The sequence below is a fragment of the Eubalaena glacialis genome, chromosome 5 (genome assembly GCF_028564815.1).
Source record: "Eubalaena glacialis isolate mEubGla1 chromosome 5, mEubGla1.1.hap2.+ XY, whole genome shotgun sequence".
Taxonomy (NCBI): Eukaryota; Metazoa; Chordata; class Mammalia; order Artiodactyla; family Balaenidae; genus Eubalaena; species Eubalaena glacialis.
In genome coordinates this window covers 14,712,887-14,738,125 of record NC_083720.1, presented here as the reverse complement: position 1 = coordinate 14,738,125, position 25,239 = coordinate 14,712,887, and the positions used below count along the sequence as shown (strand labels likewise).

At 38.0% G+C, this 25,239-nt stretch overlaps 1 protein-coding gene across 3 annotated transcripts in view; it reads left to right on the top strand.

Annotated features, from left to right (window-relative positions):
• Positions 1-25,239, top strand: part of INTU (inturned planar cell polarity protein) — an 82,041-nt gene that overhangs the window by 18,071 nt on the left and 38,731 nt on the right. For all 3 annotated transcript variants that reach the window (XM_061191101.1, XM_061191100.1, XM_061191102.1), the window contains exons 2-3: positions 5,783-6,321; positions 17,010-17,095. In XM_061191101.1, the coding sequence (XP_061047084.1) occupies positions 5,783-6,321; positions 17,010-17,095 (625 nt within the window). The remainder of the gene's footprint in view (positions 1-5,782; positions 6,322-17,009; positions 17,096-25,239) is intronic.

The window sequence follows — 25,239 nt, the reverse complement described above, 5'->3', positions numbered from 1 at the left end:
TAAGAAATTAACATTAGTATAGTACTATTAACTAAACTCTAGACTTTATTCATATTTCACCATTCCCCTACTTATGTCCTTTTTCTGTTCTCGGATCCAATCCAGGGTATCATATGGCATTTAGTCATCACGTCTCCTTAAGTCTCCTCTGGTCTGCAGTAGTTTCTCAGTCCTTCCTTGTTTTTCATAACCTTGATCACTTGGTTAAGGTGATGTCTGCCAAGTTTCTTCACTGTGAAGTCGCTGTTTTTCGCTTTCCATACTCTGTTCTTTGAAAGCATGTCACTGAGTCCAGTCTACATCTACACTAAAGAGGAGGAAAGATTAAGCTCCATCTCCTGGAGTGAAGAGTGTCTATATATAATATTAATTTCATTATTAATAAATAGTTACAATGAAAAGTTGGCGGTTTTGTTTTATTGTTGTTTTTAATACACCCCCTCCATTCAAATAGAACTAGTTTGAGAGTACAGTCTTTCCAACTCTGTTAAACTTTCTGATACGTTAATCAGTTATGCTCTTGATGTTTTTCTAAATAGGAAGTAATCACCTGTAGTAGGAATAAGGAACCTTTTGGGAATCCTGAACTGTGGCCTTAAAGGCAGTATCTAGTTTTGGTTCATATGTTACCAGCAGTTAGCCTGGAATCTAGTAAATAGAGATCATTGGAGGCATCTTCATTTATTGCTAGGGGTTGGAAAAGTGCAGAAGTACAGGAGCTGTATCTAATAAAGGTGTAAGTTTCTCTCCAGTTCTGACTGTGGTGCAAGAGGATGGGAACTGTCATTTATTTGGCCTTTACCATGCCAGGCACATTATTTTATTTGCTGTTGATAACGGCCCTGTGAGGTAGCTATAACCTGTTTTCTGGAAGAGGAAACCTAAAGCTTAGAAAAGTGAAAATCTCAATAGAACAGTGTTTGAACCAAGGTCTGTGACCTCTCAGGTCATTTTCTTTTTACTATATGTTTTGTCTTCTTTTTCAGTTTCCTATGTTCATTTCCTTGTCTTTATTCCTGTCTCTTATCTCCCTTCTTTTAATTTCTCCCTTTTTAAAAAAATTTCTTCTGCTTAAAGTGAAATATTTTTTAAATATAGAGCTTAAGAAAGTGGATCTAGGGCTTCCGTGGTGGCGCAGTGGTTGAGAGTCTGCCTGCCAATGCAGGGGACACGGGTTCGAGCCCTGGTCTGGGAGGATCCCACATGCCGCGGAGCGACTGGGCCCGTGGGCCACAACTGCTGAGCCTGCGCGTCTGGAGCCTGTGCTCCGCAACAAGAGAGGCCGCAATAGTGAGAGGCCCGCATATCGCGGTGAAGAGTGGCCCCCGCTCGCCACAACTAGAGAGGGCCCTCGCACAGAAACGAGGACCCAACACAGCCATAAATAAATTAATTAATTAATTAAAAAAAAAAAAGAAAGTGGATCTCATTCATTGCTGGTGGAAATGTGAATTGGTACAGTCTTAGGGTAAAGATACCTACCTATCTATCTATCTACCTATCTATCTATCTACCCCCCTACATAAAAGAATGGTTACTGTATTGTTGTCCATAGGGGCAAAAAAAGAAAAAAAGAAAAAAGTGAACACAAAGCTAATCAGTAGGTGAGTGACCAAATGTGCTACATCCCTTAATGTAGCCATTAGAGGTTTTTAAATTGTTTTATTAGTGATAAATGATAAAGGGGTGTGTGTGTGTGTGTGTATAGATTCCACTCACTTTTTCAAAACAAACAGTAACAACCCTATATATGTTTTATATGATTATAAGAACACAGATTAAAAAAATTTTTTTTTATTGAAGTATAGTTGATTTACGATGTTTGTTTTTGGTATACAGCAAAGTGATTCAGTTATACATATATATCTATATTGTTTTTCATATTCTTTTCCATTATGCTTTATCCCAGGATATTGAATATATCAGTAGTTCCCTGTGCTATACAGTAGGACCTTGTTTAGAACACAGATTTTTTTTTTTTAAAGGACATTCTGACTTTACCTAATGCCAAAGCAGTGCCTTTATTTTATTTATTTATTTATTTATTTTTAATTATTTATTTATTTATTTATTTATTTATGGCTGTGTTGGGTCTTCGTTTCTGTGCGAGGGCTTTCTCTAGTTGTGGCAAGTGGGGGCCACTCTTCATCGCGGTGCGCGGGCCTCTCACTATCGCGGCCTCTCTTGTGGTGGAGCACAGGCTCCAGACGCGCAGGCTCAGTAATTGTGGCTCACCGGCCTAGTTGCTCCGCGGCATGTGGGATCTTCCCAGACCAGGGCTCGAACCCGTGTCCCCTGCATTGGCAGGCAGATTCTCAACCACTGCGCCACCAGGGAAGCCCCTAGAACACAGATTTTTAACATGTCAGTGAAAGGTAGGAAGGGAGGATGACATGTATGATAATTACTTGCCCATTTATATAAAATGAGTCTGTGCTTATGTGTGCATGAAAGTACAGTCACCAACTAGAAATCTAGTCAACACCAGTTCTTTCCTTTCCCTCATCATCGCATCTAATCAGTCTCAACATCCTGGTGATTTTCAAGCATTTCTCAAATGTTTTTCCTACTTTCCATTTCCTCTACAATTGCCTTAGTTATCATCTTTGCTTGGACTACGGAAACAGCCCCCTAAATGGCCTCTTATCTTTTTTTTTTTAATTAATTAATTTATTTATTTTTGGCTGCGTTGGGTCTTCGTTGCTACATGGGCTTTCTCTAGTTGCGGCAAGCGAGGGCTACTCTTAGTTGTGCGCGGGCTTCTCACTGTGGTGGCTTCTCTTGTTGTGAAGCATGGGCTCTAGGCGCACGGTCTTCAGTAGTTGTGGCACATGGGCTTAGTTGCTCCGCGACATGTGGGACCTTCCCTGACCAGGGCTCGAACCTGTGTCCCCTGAATTAGCAGGCGGATTCTCAACCACTGCGCCACCAGGGAAGCCCCTGGCCTCTTATCTTGAATCTTGTCCACCTCAATTCCTTCTTCTATTGTCCTGTCAAAATAGATCTATTCAAGGATTTCTAACATGTAAACCCCTCTACCTAAAACTGTTCATTGATGCTCTCTTACCTACACAACAAAACCCAAACCCTTTGCCAGGGTCCAAAAGGGCTTGCAAAATTACAACTTGCAAAATTAGACGTCTCCTGTCATTCCCCACCTCACCACCTCCACTCTGGCAACCGCAGACTAGCTTTAGTTATCCACATAGGCAATGGAGACTACCCCTCAAGGCCTTTGCTTGTGCTGGTACTTCTGCTTGGGATTCTCTTCTCGTCTTCCCCTTCAGCTCCCCAAGCCCTCCTCCCCAGACACTTGTTGCTTTAAAACTCACCTCTGGGGTCTTCTCAACCAGAAAGTCTCCCTTGACCTCATCCTCAACCCCAGGCTAAGCTGGATGGCGTCTCTTTTGCACCTACCATGTGTATTGTCATGAATTCCTTCTCAGTTTCTCTTCCCCACTAGACAAGGGAAGGAACTGAGGTTTTCATCTTTGTAATTCCAGTACTGTCCCCCATGCCTGGCACTGTTTATTTGTTCCACAACTGAATGCCACCCCCTGTGGCACCTCCACCTGCAGGGATCTTAAAGTCATAACCAAAAAGTGGTTTCACATTCAAATTTTAGCGAATAAGTGACTTCCCTGGTGGTCCAGTGGTTAAGACTGCACTTCCACTGCAGGGGGCCCGGCTTTGATCCCTGGTGGGGAACTAAGATCCTGTGTGCCACACCACACTGCCCCCAAAAAAAGAAAAAAAAGTATAAATTCTAAATTTTAGAGAATTAGGTGAACCATTTCATGTTTAGCAGAGAGGGAAAAATGTTTCTTTGGGGTCACATATCTCTCATACAAATGACAGACCAGATTAAAAGGGTGAGATTATAAAGCAAGTAAATTTCATTCATTTTCTAATTAATATATATCTTCATAAGTAATTGTGTATAATTATGGTATTTTCATTGCGCCATTGTATTTTATTTTTTAATTAATTAATTAATTAATCTTTTGGCTGCGTCGGGTCTTAGTTGTGGCAGGCGGGATTTTTTGTTGCGGCGCGCTGGCTCTTCCTTGCACTACGTGGGCTTCTCTCTAGTTGTAGCATGCGGGCTCCAGAGCATGTGGGCTCTGTAGTTGTGGTACACGGTCTCTCTAGTTGTGGCGTGTGGGCTCCAGAGCATGTGGGCTCTGTAGTTGTGGTACACGGTCTTTCTAGCTGTGGCGTGCGGGCTTAGTTGCCCTGTGGCATGTGGGATTTTAGTTCCCCGACCAGGGATCGAACCAGCGTCCCCTGCATTACCAGACGAATTCTTAACCACTGGACCCCCAGGGAAGTCCCTGTGCCATTTTAAATGATGGTACATTGTTATCTAAATTTTTTATGGTGGGGACACAGTTATTTAGACTCATCAGAGTAAAACTACAGAGATATTAAATACTGATTTCTGCAGGTACAGACAGATATAGTCAAAACAACTGATATGCTAAATAACCCACAGTAAGTAGTGCTAAGTGCCTAAAATGATGCCACACACTGGGAACCAGCAAGTGCCAAAGAAATGTTAGTTTTGATATCTGGGGATAGTTATGCCTTTTTTTTTTAAACCATTCATATATAGTTGAAAATTCTGTGTTAATTACCAACTACAGACCAGCATAGTGGTTAGTTTCTGATTAATAGAATAATGCATTTTTTGGACGAATTTTCACAGTATATAGAAAAAGACACTTGACTTTTAAGTTAAAAGAACCAGGATTGCTAATAAACACTGCAGAAAACAGATGTCTTCTAACTGATTGATTAGAACACAAATTATATCATGCCAGGATATTACAGCTCATGTTTCTGAAAAGACTGTCTCCACATGTTAGTTCTTCCACTGTAACCAGTTTTGCTTTAAAGAATAGCAGTTTGAAAGGTAAACTGTTCATAACATTGAACAGGGTAGAGTTTGTGGTTAGGTCTGTTACCCTAAGACGGGTATTTTTGTTTTTTAATGCTCTTTGAATCATTTTAATAATAATTTTGTTTTTTTCAATGGCCTACCTCCCAGTTAAAAGTTTTTTTATAATCACATGATGAATCATGTAATGTGTGGTTTACTTTTCTTACTACAATTATTCGTTAAAAGGAATTTTATGAAATTATAGGCTACAGAAGTGATTATTATTAACTGTGATTACAAACTAGTTGTTTTCAGCAAAGATTTTAGTTCGTGGTGGGTGAATGTTCCTTTTTTTGAAAACTTATTATATAAACAAAGTCTTTTAATACTGGTAGGCTTTCACTTTTGTTTTAACGTGTCAGCCATGCTGAATAATTTCCTTGCAAATAGGATGTTTTTATGTGCAATTTCTGAATGTCTCACATCTGTGGATATAATTGTATAATCAACTACTAATGTAAATTATTGTCCAGTGAAATTGTCTAAAGTGAAGAGTAACCACACAGGGACTGAATTAAATTTAAAAAACAAAACAGAACCTTAGATTCTAGAAGGAGGCCATCTCTTTTTTAATTTGTTTTCTTTTCTATCACTATGCCATTTTGATTCCGTCTCCTCCAACCCCAGTTCTTCAAGGCTCTACAAAAAGCATTCTACAGGAAATAATGTTGATGCTCACAATAAATTAGAATCAGTGAGGAGACTTTGAAATAATCAAAGAACTTTCACCCTTCGCGTCTCCCCGCACCCCAGCCCCTACCCTCACCCGCCTGCCGGAAAGGCATAACTGTTTTTCCCATGTTTGGCTGCGATTTAGATTATCTTTTCTCTTTTTCACAGTGACCTTGAGCCTGAATGGCTGGACAGTGTGCAGAAGAATGGAGAGCTATTTTATTTGGAGTTGAGTGAGGATGAAGAAGAAAGCCTCCTTCCTGAGACACCTACTGTGAACCATGTCAGGTTCAGCGAAAACGAGATTATTATTGAAGAGGATGATTACAAAGAAGGAAAAAAGTATGAACCCAAACTCAAGCGGTTTACCAAGATTTTAAAAAGTAAAAAACTTTTACCCAAGCGCTATAATAAAAAAAATAGCAATGCCAGTGGGCCAGTATCCATTCTAAAGCATCAGTCCAATCAGAAAACAGGAGTTGTTGTCCAACAGCTGTACAAAGACGTGAACGTTTACGTGAACCCCAAAAAGCTAACCGTCACCAAAGCCAAAGAGCAGCTCAAGCTTCTGGAAGTACTGATTGGGATTATCCATCAGACCAAGTGGAGCTGGAGAAGAAGTGGAAAACAGGGCGGTGGAGAGAAGCTTGTGGTCCATGGCCTGCTGCCAGGAGGGTCTGCTATGAAGAGTGGTCAGATATTAATTGGTAAGTCCTGCTGGTGAACATCAGTCCTTGTTTGCAGGGTTAATGGTTGATGATGCTTTGTGAGGAAAGTGATCAAAACAGAATTATACCCAGAGTCTCAACCAATTAAGGACTGCCTGACGATATTTGGGACAGTAGTGAAATTGGAAGGATTGTGTACTGCAATGCACAGCATTCTTAAGACAAGCACTTTAGTGCATTGAATACACATGCGTGCCTTCTTAGGCCAGGGAACAGCTTAACTAATTTTCAAGTTTTTATATAATTTTATTTCATCTTGGTTTTCTTTGCTGACTAGAAAAAGAAAAGTTGACTGTACAGTGATAATTTAGGTTTGAATGACCTATATCCAATAACATGATACAAAAATATATAATTTATGAATAAAAATACTTTAAAATTGTATGTTTGCACTTAAGTGCCCCGAGTTCTTAGAGTGGTTTTAAACTGTTTCCTATGGCATATGTAGCAACATTGGTGTTATACGTAAATCTCCTTTTAAGGGTGCTTGTCATAAAATATCCCACCAATTTTGAGGGGAAAATAAGAAATCCAGAAGTTATTCTGAATATATGTTAAGATGAGCATTTTGTGTTGCTGATACATTTTAAGCTGTTGGATATGTTTGAGTTTGTAGCAAAGATAGATTAGTTACCTAGAGATAGATTAGTTACCCAGAGATAGGTTGGTTACCCAGAGATAGATTCGTTACCCAGATAGGTTAGTTACCCAGAGATAGGTTAGTTACCCAGAGATAGATTAATTACCCAGAGATAGACTAGTTACCCAGAGATAGACTAGTTACCTAGAGATAGACTAGTTACCCACAGATAGATTAGTTACCCAGAGATAGGTTGGTTACCCAGAGATAGATTCGTTACCCAGATAGGTTAGTTACCCAGAGATAGGTTAGTTACCCAGAGATAGATTCATTACCCAGAGATAGACTAGTTACCCAGAGATAGACTAGTTACCTAGAGATAGATTAGTTAACTAAAGATAGATTAGTTAAAGATGAGAATATGTTGTTAACAAAACTTACAGGTAGTAACAGTTCTCCAAGCTGATGGTCTTAAGTTGACCCAGCCTGAGAGATTTTGATAAAGGAACTTTTATAGATTCTTTAGAAACATTTAAAAATATTTCTTTAAGTCCAGATTTTTTGTTTGTTCACTGATTCATTAGATAATTTTTTGAGCACCTGCTAAATGCCAGGAACACGAAGATTACTCTAATGATCCAGTTGCGCCTCCTAAGGAGCTCATGCTGTAGTGGAGCTCACGTAGGGTCAGAAGTAAGCAGACAGTTTCCCACCGTGTGATAAGTGCCATAATAAGGGTTTGCAGGGAGGAACCCTGCAGGAAGGGCATCTGTGCAAAGTGTGTATTCCACATGGTTGCAACAAGGTCTCCACATCCTCTTCTTACAGTGTGATGTTGATACTCCTCCCATGGAGAGTTATGGTATGTGTGTGTGTCTCTGTGCCCCACCGCCCTGGCCTTGAATCTGGGTGGGTCTGTGACCACAGCTTAATTGGTACTGTGCACACAGACTTAAGGAGTGGGCTCATAAAAGGGGATGCACCTTCTGCCTGTCCCCATTCTGTGAGGAAGGCCAGGCCACATGAAGAGGCCCTGAGTCGTAGCATTCTGGCTGATAGCCCCAGCTGAGGCCCCAGCCACGCTCAGGAACAGCCATCAGACGTGAGTGAAGAAGCCGTCCGGGTAACCCCTGCCCCAACCATCTGGCTGCAGCTACGCAAGGAACCTTGAGTGATAACCTCAGCTGAGCCCCATCAACCCCAGAACCGGGAGAGACAATAAATGGTGGTGGTTGTTTCTTTCGTTTTTTTTTTTTTTTAATTGAGATATAATTGACGTTATTACATTACATTAGTTTCAGGTATACAACATAATGATTTTATATTTGTTTATCCTCCGAAATGATCACTGCAGTAAGTCTAGTTAACATCCATCTCCACACATAGTTACAAAGGACGGTTGTCGTTTGAAGCTACTGAGTTTTATAGGTGATTGCTTATGCAGTAATAGGTAACTGGAACAGGAGCTAATGCATACTTACATTCTCTCAAGTCCTCACCTTCCTTTTTTGTCAAGTTACAGAATTGGACCAAAATATCTCTAAGGTTTGTTCTTTTAGTTCTGTCAAAGGAGACCAGAATTCCTGCTTATGAAATCCTGCCTGGTTATTGCCCACCACCATAACTGTATGATCCCACATGCTGGGAAACCTCGGCTACACATTCTCTTTATACTCGCCTGGGGCTTCTGCTTGGAATGCCTTTTTGGACCGAGTTATAGACAGATCTCTAAAATTCTTTTTACCCTTTTCTCTTGAAACCTAACAGAGAGGTGGTTATGACCAATGAGCCTCCTATTCCATATTTCCTTTCCCCTGATACTCACTCCAGTCTGCTGAACCTTCTAGGAATGGCAGTTACCTCTGGCCGTGATCTTTGCACCATCTGTATGGGTGGAAAGAGAATGAACCAGAGAGAAGAAGACTACCAGGGTGGTCCTACTGTTTATCGCTAAAATAATTTAAAGATACACAAGATGCTAGTAGTCTACCTTTTAGCCTGAGTGAGGTAACGTGGATGCGTTCACTTTGTGATAATTCATTGTATTGTACTACAATTTGTGCACTTTCCTGCATGTGTATTAAATAGCAATAAAAAGTTAGAAAAATGAGGCTTATGAGTTCAATTTTGTAATAGAAAAGATTATGATTTACTAATAAGTAGAAAAGGAAATTTGTTGGAATAAAATGATTATTTCATCTTTGATGCGTAGCAAAATGGTTGGCTCATAATAAGCCCTCAAAAACATTTACTGAATGAATGAATAAACCATGTAAAAAGAATACATGCAGGGAAAACAATTAGAAGTTAATATCAATACAGCAAAATGCTAATAGTGTTGGATTAGGGTGGGGGCATTATGGGTAATTGTTATCGCTACTTTTCTAAGTTTTTAATTTTATGATTATGTTCCATATTTTTTAATTATATCATTTTGGGACTAAAGAATGGATGATTTTTTTTTTCAGCATTAATTTTTTAAAAATTCTCTGAGCAGTCACAGGTGTTAAGCTTATAAATAATGACTATTACCTTATGCCCCTTAGAGCAGAGATATAAATTGCTGTTAGGAAAGAGACTCCGTCCTTGAATACTTCATCGAGCAGATGCTCTTGTTTATCAAGATCAGAAATCCTATTCCAAGTTGGGTATGTGTTCATACCCATTTGCAAGAATGGACGATTTTAATGTCATGGTGGGTTTGCTAATCGCACAAGGTGCTTCTGTGGTGGTAATTTCTCACTTGCTTCTTTCATAGTGACATTTCACACTGCAGTCACCCCACAGACAGGAAGATCATGAACACTTTGTCCTGGTCAATGCAGTTTGCTCGGGGTGACTTCTGCTGTTGTCTGGCTGGAGGGTGACCCACTGTTGACTAAAGTCCCTTGACCAGCACAGTGAGACGGGTGACTTTTCTTTCCTTTTACGACAGCAGAACTCTGTTCTATTCTCATTCTTCTTTGCTGGATTCTTGGGGGTTTTGCTACCTTTTTTGGTGCCATTTTTGCTGTTCCTGCTGCCAAGGGCTTGCATGTTTATTTTTTATATTTCTATTTTTGCATTTCTGTTAAAGTTTGACAGTTGATAGCTCCTGGACTACCTGTAGCCAGCCGCCGACTCAGTCCAGAGCAAATAGAAGTTCCCCTTTTATCTACATCCTAGAAACTGCATATCATCTCAGTGATTTATTTTTGTCTTCAAGATTACCCATTTTTTGGTCATTTTAAACTAGATGTTTTTTTAAGGATTGGGAAGGATAGGGTTAGAGAAAGCACACATTGATATTCTTTTTTTTAATATTATTTATTTATTTTGGCTGCGCTGGGTCTTAGTTGCGGCATGCAGGATCTAGTTGCGGCATGCGGGATCTAGTTGCAGCATGCGGGATCTTTGTTGCGAAATGTGAACTCTTAGTTGCGGCATGCATGTGACATCTAGTTCCCCATCCAGGGATCGATTTCAGACCCCCCTGCATTGGGAGCATGGAGTTGTACCCACTGGACCACCAGGAAAGTCCCCACATTAATATTCTAGACACACATACCCCTGGAAACTATTTCTGATGAAGAATAAACAAAGTTTATTTCAAGCTCTTTTTGTGTCAACTTCTAATGTTCTCACCTGTGATCACTAAATAGATTTGTTTTGTATAATACTTGTGCTAAGTTTCTCTTTTAAATTTTAAAAAATTTTGGAAGTGTTTTTGGATTTACTTTTAAAAATCATTTTAATTGAGGTATGACTCCATAATATGCACAAATCTTAAATGTATACTCAGTAAATTTTGACATATGTATGTCCCCGTGTAACTACCACCCAGGTCAAGATATGGAATGTTTTTGGTACCCAGAAGGCTCCATGGTACATCCTCCTAGTCAGTACCCCCTCCCAAAGGTAATCTTTGAAAAGTCAGAACTTTTCTATCAACAGAGTTGATTTTGCCTCTTCTTGAACTTCATGTATATGAAAGTATATGGTGTGTATTCTCTTGTTTCTATTATATTTTCTTTAGTTTATAATTTATGAGAAATATCCACGTTCTCACTACGTAGTATTCCGTTGTATGAATACATACTATTTATTTTTCCATTCCACTGTTGATGGACATTTTGGTTATTTCCAATTAAAATATCTGAAGCGCTCTTTTGAAAAGACAGATTTGGTTTTCATGAACACATAACATATGGTTTTATTCTCTAATATTTTGCAGACTATTACTTGGTATACATTTTTATTTTCTCCTGTAATAGGTGTAACATTTTGATATTCTTAATGAAAATAACTCTACTTGTTTGTCTCTCCTCTCGCACGTCATTTTTTCCCCATATTTTTACCCATGGAACTTGAACCACTAGTAAAGGAAAGACACTGAAGCAGTGTGTTCACTGGAAAGACAGAATTTTAGAGTTTTTACGCCTTTGTTGAGAGCGTCTGGTTGTTACTTCCCCCTATGGATGAGCACCAAAGGAATCCCATGACTTACCCGAGAGCAGACAGCCAGTCAGTGATAAACCTGAGACCCACGGGTTGTGAATTCCATTCACAGAGCTCTTTCACTTGCCAGGTTGCTCACTTGAATGGGTGGGGAAAGTGCCAAAAGATTTCTCTTTGAAACAAAAATGAAAAGAAATGACTTAATCCTTTCAAAATGTAATTGGGAAATAAGTGTTAAACTACCACAACGTACTGTTTAACCCAGTTAATTCATTCTGAGACATTTGTCCTAAAGAAGTAATCTAAAACACATCTGCAAACCGCAGCCAGCAGATCAAATCAGGCCCACCACCCATTTTTGTACAGTCAGCAAACCAAGAATGGTTTTAACCTTTTACAATGGTTTTTAAAAAAAAAATCAAAAGAGTGATATTTTATGACATATGAAAATTATATGAAATTCAGATATCAGTGTTCATAAATAAAATGTTATTGGAACACAGCCACATTCATTTGTTTATTGCTGCTTTCAAGCTACAATGTCAGAGTTGAGGAGTTGCGACAAAGACCATATGGCCTGCAGAGCCTAAAATATTTACTGATCTGACCCTTTACAGAAAAAGCTTGCTGACCCTAGATGTAAAAACAGGAAAAGCTATGTGCACGAAAACATTTATTCAAGCATTTTTTAGTAATAATAAAAAGCATGAAAATGTCAAACCAAGGGTATGGTTATTTAAATTATAATTTAATAAATTTGTATGTTATTTGACTATTAAAATTGTAATTCTAAAAACTGTATACCAGCATAAAAATTCTTATTACTTGAGAAGTTTAAAAGGAAAAAAATCCTTGATGCCTTATTTGTGTGAACAAAGGTAAAGACTAAAAATAATTTGCAGAAACAATCATGGCTATAGTGCCATCAATAATTTTTACAACATTTCTGCAATATTATTTTCTATTTTAATGAGAAATAAAAACCTGGCACTAGTTTCTTATCCATCATCTTCAGAGAATGTGATGTTTTACTTAATATTCTGAATGGTAGTTACAGTAGATGAGCTACCCTTATTCAAGGAATTCTAGAATGGTAGGTTGGGAGGGACCTTAATTTTCTCTGGTTTAGTGCTTACATGTTATAGTTGAGGGATTGATACTGAAGTTAAAAAAATACAATAATTTTTATTCTCTCAAAACTTAAGAATTTGTCAGTAAATGCATTAACTTGAATGTATAAAATGGCAGTATGTAACTATGTTTCAAAAACCAGATGCTTTCCCCTCTGAAGTCAAATTCAGCTTAATTTAAATGATCTATTTATTTATTTATGTACATTTATTTATTTATTTTTGGCTGTGTTGGTTCTTCGTTGCTGTGCGCGGGCTTTCTCTAGTTGCTGCGCGCGACTTTCTCTAGTTGCGGCGAGCAGGGCCTCCTCTTCGTTGCGGCGCGCGGGCTTCTCATTGCAGTGGCTTCTCTTGTTGCGGAGCACAGGCTGTAGGCGTACGGGCTTCAGTAGTTGTGGCTCGCGGGCTCTAGAGCGCAGGCTCAGTAGTTGTGGCGCACGGGCTTAGTTGCTCCGCAGCATGTGGGATCTTCCCAGACCAGGGCTCGAACCTGTGTCCCCTGCGTTGGCAGGCAGATTCTTAACCACTGCGCCACCAGGGATGATCAATTTAAATGCACAATCTGATCCTACCCCACTGTCTCATACCTATTTCCCAGTCCTCTTGTATGTAAATACCAGCTTCTAACAAGACTGATTTATTCTTTTTCCAATGACTGCCAAGTGTACCTTGTATATCCTTCTATTCTTTAGCATTCATGGTCCCTGACTCTCACTTGGTGCTTAGCCAAAGTTGCTTTGTTCTGTTAAGCGGGTATATTAATTTTCTATTGCTGCTGTGACAAAGTACCACAAACTTAGTGATTTAAAGCAGCACAGATTTATCATCTTGCAGTTCTGGAGGTCAGAAGTCTAAAATGCATCGTCTGCACTAAAATCAATGTATCCACAAGGCTGCATTCCTTCTGGAGGCTGCAGGGGAGAACCCCTTTCCTTGGCCAGCTGCTGGAAGCCACCTGCATTCCTTGCCTTGTGGTCCCTTCATCTTCAAAGCCAGCAGCGTAGCATCTTCATGTCTTCCTCTGACTCTGTGGTTTTCCTGCCTCCTTCCTATAAAGACCCTGTGATTACATTGGGCTCATTTGGATAATCTCCCAATCTCAAGATCCTTAACTTAATTACATCTGAAAAGTCTCTTCAGCTATGTAAAGTAACATATTCACAGATTTCAGAGATTAGGATGTGGACATTTTTGGAGGACAGTTATTCTGCCTACCACAGTGTGCGTGAGTTTTAATTTTTTTCTCTTTGCAGTAGTAATAATATATGCTTATGGCAGACCATTTAGAAAATGTAATTAAACAAAACAAAGAAAAAGCCCAAACACCCAAAGGGATTGACTTAAGTATTTTGATAAACGGGTCTCCCCCTTTATGTTTTATTTGATTCTTGAATGAAATCTCTTGATAAACTTGATAAATTTCCCCTCTTATTTCTACCCATCAATAATTCTCAGACTATTTCTTATTTAACAATTCAAATCAATTCATGCAGTTCATTTCCTTTCAGCCTTTGAAATGGGACCCTGCATACTAATGACTCCCATGCACTTGTTGAGAAAGAACTTTCCTGGCGTGCAGGCTGCCTACTGCAGTGATGTGACATCCAGGAAGCCTGCCATCTCTGAGTCACCTCACAGAGGTGCTCAGAAAAACGTGAGGAAAGCAAGTATCTGGGAAGTGAGAAGTGGATGTAACATTTCTTTTATAGAAAGAGACAATTTTCTACTAAACATTTAAAAATATTGTGTATATAGTACACTTGTTCTAAAATTTATTTTCATATCTTTTGTGATGATACATGTCTCCCATTTTTAGAGGTTTCTTGGACATGATGCTTCTAGATGATACTTCCTATAACACTCAACTACGGAACTGTATTCATTAGGGTTTGGAGGGGAAAAAAAACAGAGTCATTTGGGACATTATCCAATGGAGTTTTAGTTTAAAGGAGCAAGGTTTAAATCTTTTCACTATTTAGGTGTCCTGAGGATAGAATAATCTATAGACAGTAGAACTCATGGTTGGTATGGTCCAGAAGGGGTTTTGTTTTATCAATACATCAGTACTTCTATATTGTGTTCACCTCCCTCCCTCCCAATCTCTCTCTCTCTTTCTCTCTCCCTCCCTCCCTTTTTTTAAAAAATGTTTATTTATTTATTTATCTATTTATTTGGTTGCACCAGGTCTTAGTTGCGGCAGGTGGGCTCCTTAGTTGTGGCATATGAGCTCTTAGTTGCAGCATGCATGTGGGATCTAGTTCCCTGACCAGGGGTTGAACCCCGGCCATCTGCATTGGGAGCGTGGAGTCTTAACCACTGTGGCACCAGGGAAGTCCCCTTCCTTCCTTTTTAAAATCACTATAGCTATAAATAATTTGATATAGTACACTTGTTTAATCTCTTATTTAAAAATAATTAGGGGAGTATGTTGCTTTTTCATTTTTCCAAGTTGAATTGAAGTTGGAAGCTTATTTTAGTTTGCAAGTTCTTACTCTTTTTTTCCAGTTTGATTGAGATATAATTGACATACAGCACTAAGTTTAAGGCGTACAGCGTAATGATTTGACTTACATACATCATGAAATGATGACCACAGTAAGTTTAGTGAACCTCCATCACCTCATATAGATACAAAATTAAAGAAATAGAAAAAAATTTTTTTTCCTTGGGATGAGAACTCAAGACTTACTCTCTTAACACCTTTGTTACATAACAGACAACAGTGTTAGTTTTATTGATCATGTTGTACATTACATTCCTAGTACTTATTTATCTTATAACTGGAAGTTTGCACCTTTTGACCACCTTCATCCAATTCCCCTCTTCTCTCCTCCCCCGCCTCTGGTAACCACAAATCCAATTTCTTTTCTGTGAGTTTGTTTGTTTGTTTTGGAATTATAATTGACCTACCACACTATGTTAGTTCCTATTACACAACATAGTGATTCGGTATTTCTATACATTTCAAAATTCTTACTTTTAAGAAAAGTTACCAGGTTGCTCAAAGTGCTGCAATAGCGGACCATCCTATAAGGCTTGGTGCCCAAACCTGAGGAACTCTCTCAACTGAATAGCATCTCTTGAGCATTTGAACCTAGTGTAGGTCATTGCAAGCTTTCAGAGGGCTGGCCTAAGAAACTCCTGCTCACCCTGCACTTAACCCCTTTCCCATATGATAGATATCAAGGAGAGCAAGGAATGAAGGGAGAGGGGGAGGGGGAGGAATAGCAGTAGCTAAAGTAATGGCAGCTTCACCTGTTCCCCAACCCTCATTCCCACAGGGCATCATGAAAAGGACCAGGTGACCCCTACACACATAGTGGGTTGCATTAAAGGACAGGAACTTGGAGTTAGGGAACATAAATGTTTTATAAAGAACAATTATTAACAATAAGATATTGTTAATATATCTTATACTGTACTTTTTTTTTTTTACTGTTATTATACTGTACATTTGCTCTGGAGGGAGACACTATCTCATCCAAAGCTGTTCGCTCTACAGACAATCTTGAAAAGATAATCCAGAACACAGACTTTCAGTGCCTTGGCTTTTAAGATATACGAAAATATGAGAGACCAATGGAGAATTGTCTACCAACACTATTTTATCTATATATATCAATATATATTTATTATCTGTCTTCCCCAAAGAGTATTAAGCTCCATGTGAATAGAGGTTTTTGTCTGTTTTGTTCAATTCTCTATCTGCAGTGCCTAGAACAGTGCCTGGCATACAGCAGATGCTCAATAAGTATTTGTTGGATAAACTAATGAATGGATGCGTATGAATTATTTGATCAATTTCCTAATGATAGGAATGAGGAGAAAAAAATAACCTTGGTATGTGTATTTCTATTAATATACTCACTGGTGTTTAGATATTACCTTTATGTTGTGAAAGTAAATTTCCATTTTAACACTGATCTTTATTAAAGCCACCTGATTTGATAATATACACATTTAAAGAAAAGCCATGGAAAAGGAGATTTTTTACCGAAACATGCTATAGGTTTTATTGCGGTTGGGGGCTTTTGAAACAAAGACGTGTGTAGGCACATATCAGTAATAACAGTGAATACGCAGCATATTGAGTTATGATATACCACGTGGATTTAATTAAAATTTCAGCTGAATTTTTTTTACTGTGAGTCTAAGTGGTTAGATTCAATTTTGTTAAGTGCAATATTTGGTTTATGCTACAAATTTTCCATTTGTCCCTTGGCTTTATGTAATTCTCCCAATTGTATCAAAAATGAGAATATTCATCTCTTTAAATATTCATAGGTTGTATTTAGTTATGGTGCAATGTTGGGCTGCATTATAGTTTAAGAAAGCGTGGGGTGGGAGATTAGTTCTGCCACTAATGAGCTTTATAACCTTGAACAAGTCCCTGAATGTCTGTACCACATTTTCCATTGTACTTTGAAGATCAGAATAGATGCTTTTTAATGTTCCAATTCTAGATCTTTTTCAGTTTTGGATACTCACACAACTGTCTTTTATTGTGATTCTGTTTTCAGGTGATGTCCTTGTTGCCGTGAACGATGTAGATGTGACCTCTGAGAACATAGAGAGAGTTCTGTCTTGCATTCCTGGACCTATGCAGGTGTGGACATTCTTTTTCTGTGTTTTATGATGAATTACATGACATAAGTGTTTGTGCTATCTTCTTTTTATGAAATTCTGAAAATAGTCATGTATAATGGGCGAGTTATACTTACATGCTAGGACATTTTTAAAATTTTAGCTCTTAGAGATTGTTCCAAAAAGAGAGAGAAATATCTACAAGAACAATAATAAAAACATACATAATGACCAACTTGCCATTATAAGTACCACACCTGCTGATGAAAATCCAATTCCTAGAAAAGCCATTTAAAATAGTCATGGAATTTTCTATTTTCTGACTTAGTAAAATCATAATTGCTTTAAAGTTTTTTATTGTGGCTTTGTTTATTTTAAAATCTATACTATTCTCTAGATGTTTTTTTTCTTTTTTGTTATCTAGTTTAGCCTTACTCCTGAGCTTTTAGTTAGCTACTTAATGAATTATTTTTCATTCCTTGTAGGTAAAAATAAATCTCTTTCATAATAAGTTATTTTGATTCTCTAAGCCTTGACATTTTGTATTACAGATGACATTTTTATGTCATTAGATGTATTTTTTTTTTAGTTTAGTTTTTTAAATTTAATTTTATTTATTTTTTTATACAGCAGGTTCTTATTAGTCATCAATTTTATACACATCAGTATATACATGTCAATCCCAATCGCCCAATTCATCACACCACCATCCCCACCCCACCGCAGTTTTCCCCCCTTGGTGTCCATACGTTTGTTCTCTACATCTGTGTCTCAACTTCTGCCCTGCAGACCGGTTCATCTGTACCAGTTTTCTAGGTTCCACATACATGCGTTAGTATACGATATTTGTTTTTCTCTTTCTGACTTACTTCACTCTGTATGACAGTCTCTAGATCCATCCACGATTAGATGTATTTTTAAAATGCTATATCTCCTGTTTAAGAATGTTCTGCTCTTGTTATCAGGAATTGGCTTTCTCTCTTTTGAGGGGTAGGGAGGGTGATATGTTTTAGACAGGTTAGAGACTCCATCAGGCAGTGAGAGGATGAAGCAATTTTCAGATTGATCAGGATGAAGAACAGAATGCCTGATAAATCAGAATCCTATCTGCATCTGATTTGAGATTCTGAAATAATAGGACCCATTATGAAATTTCTTGTTTTCTAAGAAAAAAGACTCCTGTTATGTTCACTTCCTTCTCTTAACACACACACACACACACACACACACACACCCAGATGCTCTGTAAATTTAGCTCTCTTCAGAAATGCAAAATGAAAGTGCTAGAATAACTATGGTAGCCAGAGACTAGCAATGTCTAGGAGTGGATAGAGAGATGGAGATGGAGGTGGGGTGCTGTTTGAAATAATAGCAATCAGGTGGACATAGTGCTGGAGTAGGGTGTGCTGATATCCCCTTTAGTTGCTATATGAGGGGAGGAACAGGGGTGGGCCAAGGTACTAGGGCATCTTAAGGGGTCCAGACAGCAGCTACTTGCCAGTCAGTAATGAAGAATCACAGTATTTTAATGACTGAAACAGTGTCACCCAAGTAAACTGGCTGCGTATCAGCCCCGAGTGAGGGCTCCTCCTTTCTTGCCTATGTCAGTGGCAGGTGTCCTGTCAGTACTACCAAAGTTCAACCACATCTGTTCTGTCTTCAAAAAAAGAATTATGTTTCCAGTGAAGTCACATTATACTTATATTTAATTAACATTTGCAAATTCAGCTATGCACACTTGGCAGAAAAAAGAAGAAAAAGAAATAATGATTTAAATATTTTTGGACCAATTTCACCCACCATTTCCATGTCCTCATTAAGCATGAAATAGCAGTGTATCTGCTGTCTGCCTGGTTTGCCTTTACAACTGCATTAAATGTGGTTCTGTGCTTAAACATATATATATACATATATATACACACACACACACATAAATATATGTATTTTATATATATTTATATTTATTTTATATATATATATATATTTTTTAACAACATGGCTCTTAAGTGCCAATTCTTAGATCTTGTGCCAAAATGAGGAAATGGCAATTTGTTTTAAAGGTGGAAGAAAAACTGTTGTCAGTTGGAATTAGCCTATTGAGAGGAAGGCCTTGCCTTCCTATTGCAATTTCAAGGGGATTTTGACTATATACAACTTGAGAATTGGGAAGGGAACTAGTGTTTGTATGTGCCAGCAAGTGTGTCAGTGCTTTGCTAATAGCATTCCCTTTGATAATTTCATTTGTTCCCCATAACAATCTGTAAGAATCTGATAATTTGTATTCCTATTTTATACGTGAGAAAAAAAAATCTGAGAGAGAGTTAATGATTTGTCCAAGGGTGCAGAATTAATAACTCAGAGCTAGAACTGAAACTGACTCCAGAGCATAATCCTCCCATTTCACAGACAACCTGGGTAGATCTTTGTGTCTGCATCCCCTTGTTCTTGTTGGGCCAGAACTAACTGCAGTGGACTTGTCTCAGAAAAAGCTGTCCTACCTAGTTTGTATCTATGACATTTGAAACCGTTATGCAAGCAATAAGGGGAGAGGAATGCTGATTTATAAAGAATACCTTAGCAGACTTAACATTTAAATTTGGAAATAGCCAACAGTAACATTTTAAACTTAGAGTATAAAAATAGCCTGAAAGGCTTCTTGTCATCCAACAGAAGATGCCCTGGAAGAGAGTATAATGTGGTAGAAAGGTCGCTGAGGAGAAGGAGGGCAGATCTCTATTTTAAACCTCGCTTTGAGCAAGTTTCCAAACTCTTCTGGGTTTCAGTTTCCTCATTTATAATCAGAGGGGGTTTGAGAGAATAAATCTCTGAGCCCCATTCCAACTCTACAGTTCTGTGTTTGAATTTTAAATAAGTTCTGTTATAAATAGTTTCAGAACACCAGGATGAAATCCAGAGGCAAAGCCTATATACTACATGAGGCACAAAGAGCCCAAATCATTTCTTTTAAAGCCAGGTTTTAAGATTCTGCAAAACAATTATCTTAGATTCTTCAAAAATGTTAATGTCATGAAAGAATAAAAGGCTGGACAACTGTTTTAGACTAAGACAGACTGAACTAACAGACAACCAAATGCAGTGACTAATCCTTTATTGATCCTGTAGTGCAGTTAGGAACAGCTGTATTGGGATATTTGGGGAAATTTGAATACAACCTTTACTAGAGAATAGTATTGTGTTTAATATTAAAATTCTTAAGTATCATAATTGTATTTGGCTTTGTATCCTTAGGAGACATGGACTGAAGTACTTAGCAATGAAGCATTAAAATAGCTGCAAATAATTCTCAGGTAGTTCAGGCGAAAATTTTGTTTAAATAGAGAGAGAGGGTGCCGATGGAAGGAGAGGGGAGTCACACAAGCGAGAAGAGCGGGAAGAAGCAAATGTGGCAAAATGTTAAAAATTGCCGAAACTGCGTGAGAAATATATGCATAATCGTACACTTCTTGCAACTTTCCGTAGGTTTAACATTTTTTGAATAAAAAGTTGTGGGTTTTAAAAAAATGTTTTAAAAATTCAAAATGGCAAGAACAAAGGTGCAAGTACTTTTCTAATTACTGACTTTTGTGACCTTGACCTGTTGCCACAGCTCTGTTCACTCATTTATTCAACAAGCACATAATGATGCAGTTATGCCATCCCCTCCCCTGGCTTGATCAGAAAACTTGAGTCCAAACATTGCAGTTGACCGGGATTGATTGCATTACGCCCTGGGCCATCACCGGGTTTCCTGGAACTTTGGAGGAAACCAACTTCCTTTCTGGGAGATCAGCCTGCAGAACATTCATCTTAGACTCTCATCTTTCAAGTACTTCTTAGGCCTAAGAGAGAGGAGAAAAGGCTTCTTAAAGGAGATGACACTTGAGTAGAATATTTTAACTTTTATTATTTCTTTGTTACACAAAAAGTGGTGCTCATATATATTGTGGAAAGATTAGGAAATAGGCAAATTTTTTAAAAAGTATTTGTAAGTGTTTTTTTATTCTCAGAACCCAGAAGTAACCAGCTGTGTCAATATTTTAAAGAAGAAGACTGATGTGATCAGATTTGCATTTAGGATTATATCCCTCTGGATGGGACTGGGGGTTGGGAAACCAGGTGGTCAGCTTTCCAGTAGTTCAGAAGAGAAGGGGCCTGAGCAAAGGCCTTGGCTGTGGATATGGAGGAGAAGGAGTAGATTAGATTTAAAGTATGTGGGAAGTAAAGAGGACAGTACTTCCTGCAGGAGAGAACAGAGTCCAAGATGCCTTCCAAGTTTTGTCTTGAGTAATCTCGTGAGATCACCCGAAAGAGGAGGATCGAGGAGAGAGAATTTGCTGAGCCAAGTAGACTCAATTCCTTCAGAGTTTTGACTACGGAATATTCAGAGCATCTGCCAGACAAAGGAGAAAAGATCAGACACATGGAGAGCAACGAAGATGCTGTGAGAGAGACAGTGCAGACCATGGGGCAGAAGTGAGAGTGTGGTCTGGCTCTGGAGCTGCTTCAGATTCCGACAGCCTCCCCAGGTCCCATGTGTGAAGAGGATGGCATGGTAGCTAATGGGGAGAGAGGGTCGGTTGGTTGGTTTGGCGGAGGCTGAAGAGACATTGCTTGTCACATGGGGTGGGTTGGAGGTGGGAGTAGAGAGAGGATATAATTCAAGCAACAAGATTTTGGAAGTGGTGAATTATAGAGAACGTATCCTTGGACCTGAGGTAAGACATATCATCTCCTGAACTGAGGGGCGGGGGGCACCGAGGAAAGAAAGGATGGGCAAATTGCACAAATAAGAAAACCTTCTGAGGGAGACAGGAGATGATGAAACTTGTCACCAGTTAATGCCCATGGAGGAACAACAGAAAACCCTTTTTATAAGAAGCCTCATATAAACCCAACAGAAAAACCCTCTTTGTAAGGAACTTCATATGAACTCTTATAAAAACCTTTTTTTATAAGAAGCTATAAACTATCTTATATCAGATGCTTTTTAATAAAAGTTTTTTCCTATAAAACGCATAATATCCTTAATATTTACATATATCAACCCCTTTTTAAAAATAGCACTTAACTCTTAATTTGGTTATCTGTCTTACCCTTTTATCATTTTATCAAGACAACCAGATTTCCTGACATTTATAGCTACTTAACATGTAAGCTTTTCAGAATGTCTTGTTAAAGTGTAGTTATCTTTGCATTATGGAGCCAACTTTACTTAAATCAGAAGAACGGTGGCTAAAATAGTTCCTTAAAGAATGTTAATGGCTAGTTCTGTGGTGTGTGTATTTGTTTGAGTTTTTGTCATGCTGAGGGGAAAAGGTTCTTGCCCCACAGAAAAGAAGTTCTGTTGTTTGCCAAGTGTAGCATTAAAGTTAGTTTTCAAGTGTGTCGTTCTTCACCAAGCATAGCAAACCAGTCTTAAATTTTAGGTTGCCGTTGCTGCCTAAAGTAAAATTGGTAAATTTTTATTTTAAGTCTACCAGCTCATTCCCTTTTGTCATTCGTGGTGAGTCATACCCTATCTTTTGACCTCTCCACCCACAAGAATCTCAGCTGGAGAAGATGCCCTCCCTTCTTTCTCTTCGGACACATATTTCTTTCTCTGAGGACCACTGGGGCGCACAGCTCTCACAGACGTTCCAGCCGACGCAGCCCGCCTCTGTGACACCTGCTCCCCTAGGATGTCACTCATCTCCTGCTTCCTACAGTCAGATTTCTCACCCTCTACTCCATTCATATACCTAGGGCGTCCCCAAAGCCCAGTGCTGGGGACAATCTTCAAAGCTCCCCTCTATACTGGTACAAAGTCTGCACTCGGGATTTCCCCCAATTCTAAAGCTTTCTCACATTCCCAAGGAACACCACCAAAGACTCCCATATATTTTCTTTTGGACACTCCTAAATCCTCATTCTCAAATGAAAGAACCCCCTGAGCTCCAAGCCATTTTTACTTCATCGGATCCTTGTTCAAGGATTTAATATATTTATGCTTATGTTTATATTTTTACTTATGTTTACATATATTGAGCATTACCCACTAGAACAGATGCCATCCTCAGAACATAGTCTTTCAGGCCATATAATGCTTCCATGTTGCTTGTTTGGGTCAAAACCTCACACCAAATATTCTTTTTCACATATTTCTAAGATTATTTTGGAAACAGTGTCTCTTCAACTCTCCTCACCTTATCCTTATATTAATTTTCCTCAGATAACTCCTGATTGTTCTCATATAGGATCTCTAACTTTTTATGTTTTTGTTTAACTTACTTAATATTCTCCCCCAAAATATACTAGTGTTCTATTAGCCTTTTTAGATACAGTGTTCTAATAATACCAAGGGCCCATTTTTCAACATCAAGTTTACAGAAAACATTAAAAATTAGTAAAGGTTGATCTTTTCTGTTTGGAATATTAAATGTTTTGTAAAGAAACAGGATCGTTTGGCCTAAGAAAAATTTCATGAGGAACTTCTCCCTTCCTACTCTCTAGTCATGACCTGGTTCATCTTAACTCTGAATATATATATAGATGAATTTAGACCTTATGTCTCTTTTCTACTTGTTAATAAAATAAAATCTGAAACTTATTTTTAAAATTTATTTATTTATCTGGCCGCGCCAGGTCTTAGTTGCAGCACGCAGGATCTTTAGTTGTGGCATGCGGAATCTTTAGTTGATATGCGGAACCTTTGGTTGATATGCGGGATCTTTCAGTTTCAGCATGCAGGCTCTTAGTTGCTGCATGTGGGATCTAGTTCCCTGACCAGGGATTGAACCTGGGCCCCCTGCATTGGGAGCATGAAGTCTTAACAGCTGGACCACCAGGGAAGTCCCAGAAACTTATTTTAGAAAATATGTTTATTTAACTAAATTCACTTTAGGTAGACAAAGATAACTTAGTGCCTCTGAAGTGCCAGACAGCTACAGATAAGCAAAATTGAATACAACCATAAATAGTCACTCTTTGCCAACCAAAAAAAGTATATCTAGATATTTTTTCATTTGAAAGCTTTTATTCATCAGAATAGATTTATTTTACAGTATAATACTAACAATAGTTAGATGGGCTGATGGGATTATAAATGAATTTTTTAAAATAATATGCTTAACATTTTTGGTAAAAATGTATAAATATGTAAGGCTCATTTTTTAAAGGAGTGATAGTAATATATTCATATTTATCATATAGTTAAAGTTGGCCTTGAAAATAGTACCTCTTTTAATAAATTAAAAATACGTATTGTTTATTATTGTCTTGATAATAATTTTTAAATGTTTCCTCTCAAAATGCAACTTACTGCATACAAACAATTTTATCTTCTTTTAAATATTGACAACATTTCCTTTTTCCACCAGTTTTTTGAGGTATGATTGACAAATAAAAATCATATATGTTTAGGTTGTACAGTGTGATGATTTAATATCCTATATTGACCAGACTTCTTTATTCTTGATCAAGCATGAATTTATTTTTTGACTTTTAAAATTTAATCTAATTAAAGGAGTCATTGCACTTTAATGTCTAAATTTAAAATTTTATAGGTTGTTACAGTTAGAATGTCCTGTCTTACTTATCTGTATTCTGATAAGACTTTAAACATTAGGAATATTTTGTGCCTATATAGCTTGTGATGACATCCTTACTACACAAAATTAACTATATTTAGTGAAAACTTCTTTTAGTCAAGATACACACTGGTGCTTCTTTGAAGTAAGCAAGTTATCTTTGGCCAGCTGGTATCTAGACACATATCTCCTTTTTCAAGGAAAGTTAATTGAGAAGTGGAAGCTACCTTTCAACCACTGGAAAATGGCCACATTCTGGACTCTTACCAATCTTGTTTGACATCAGGCCATGAAATTAAAACTATCTTGACAAAACTGATAGATAATCTTCTTAGGGTCATGGTTCAAGATCTGGCATGTTGATAGTTTTTACTGTCCTTAGCCTTTATTTTAAAGGACCACAAAGAGTGTCTAAGAGAAGAATATTTGAATATCACCTCACTTGAAAGGAGAGCTAATTCTGGTTATATGAGGTCGCTTTTAATCCTGAATCTCTTCCTTTTACCTTCCCCAGATGAGTCAGTGCTATTACCATTCTTAATGTAATGTTACTCTCTATTACGCTATCAGATCATACTAATTTTTGTTTTTCCATGGCATT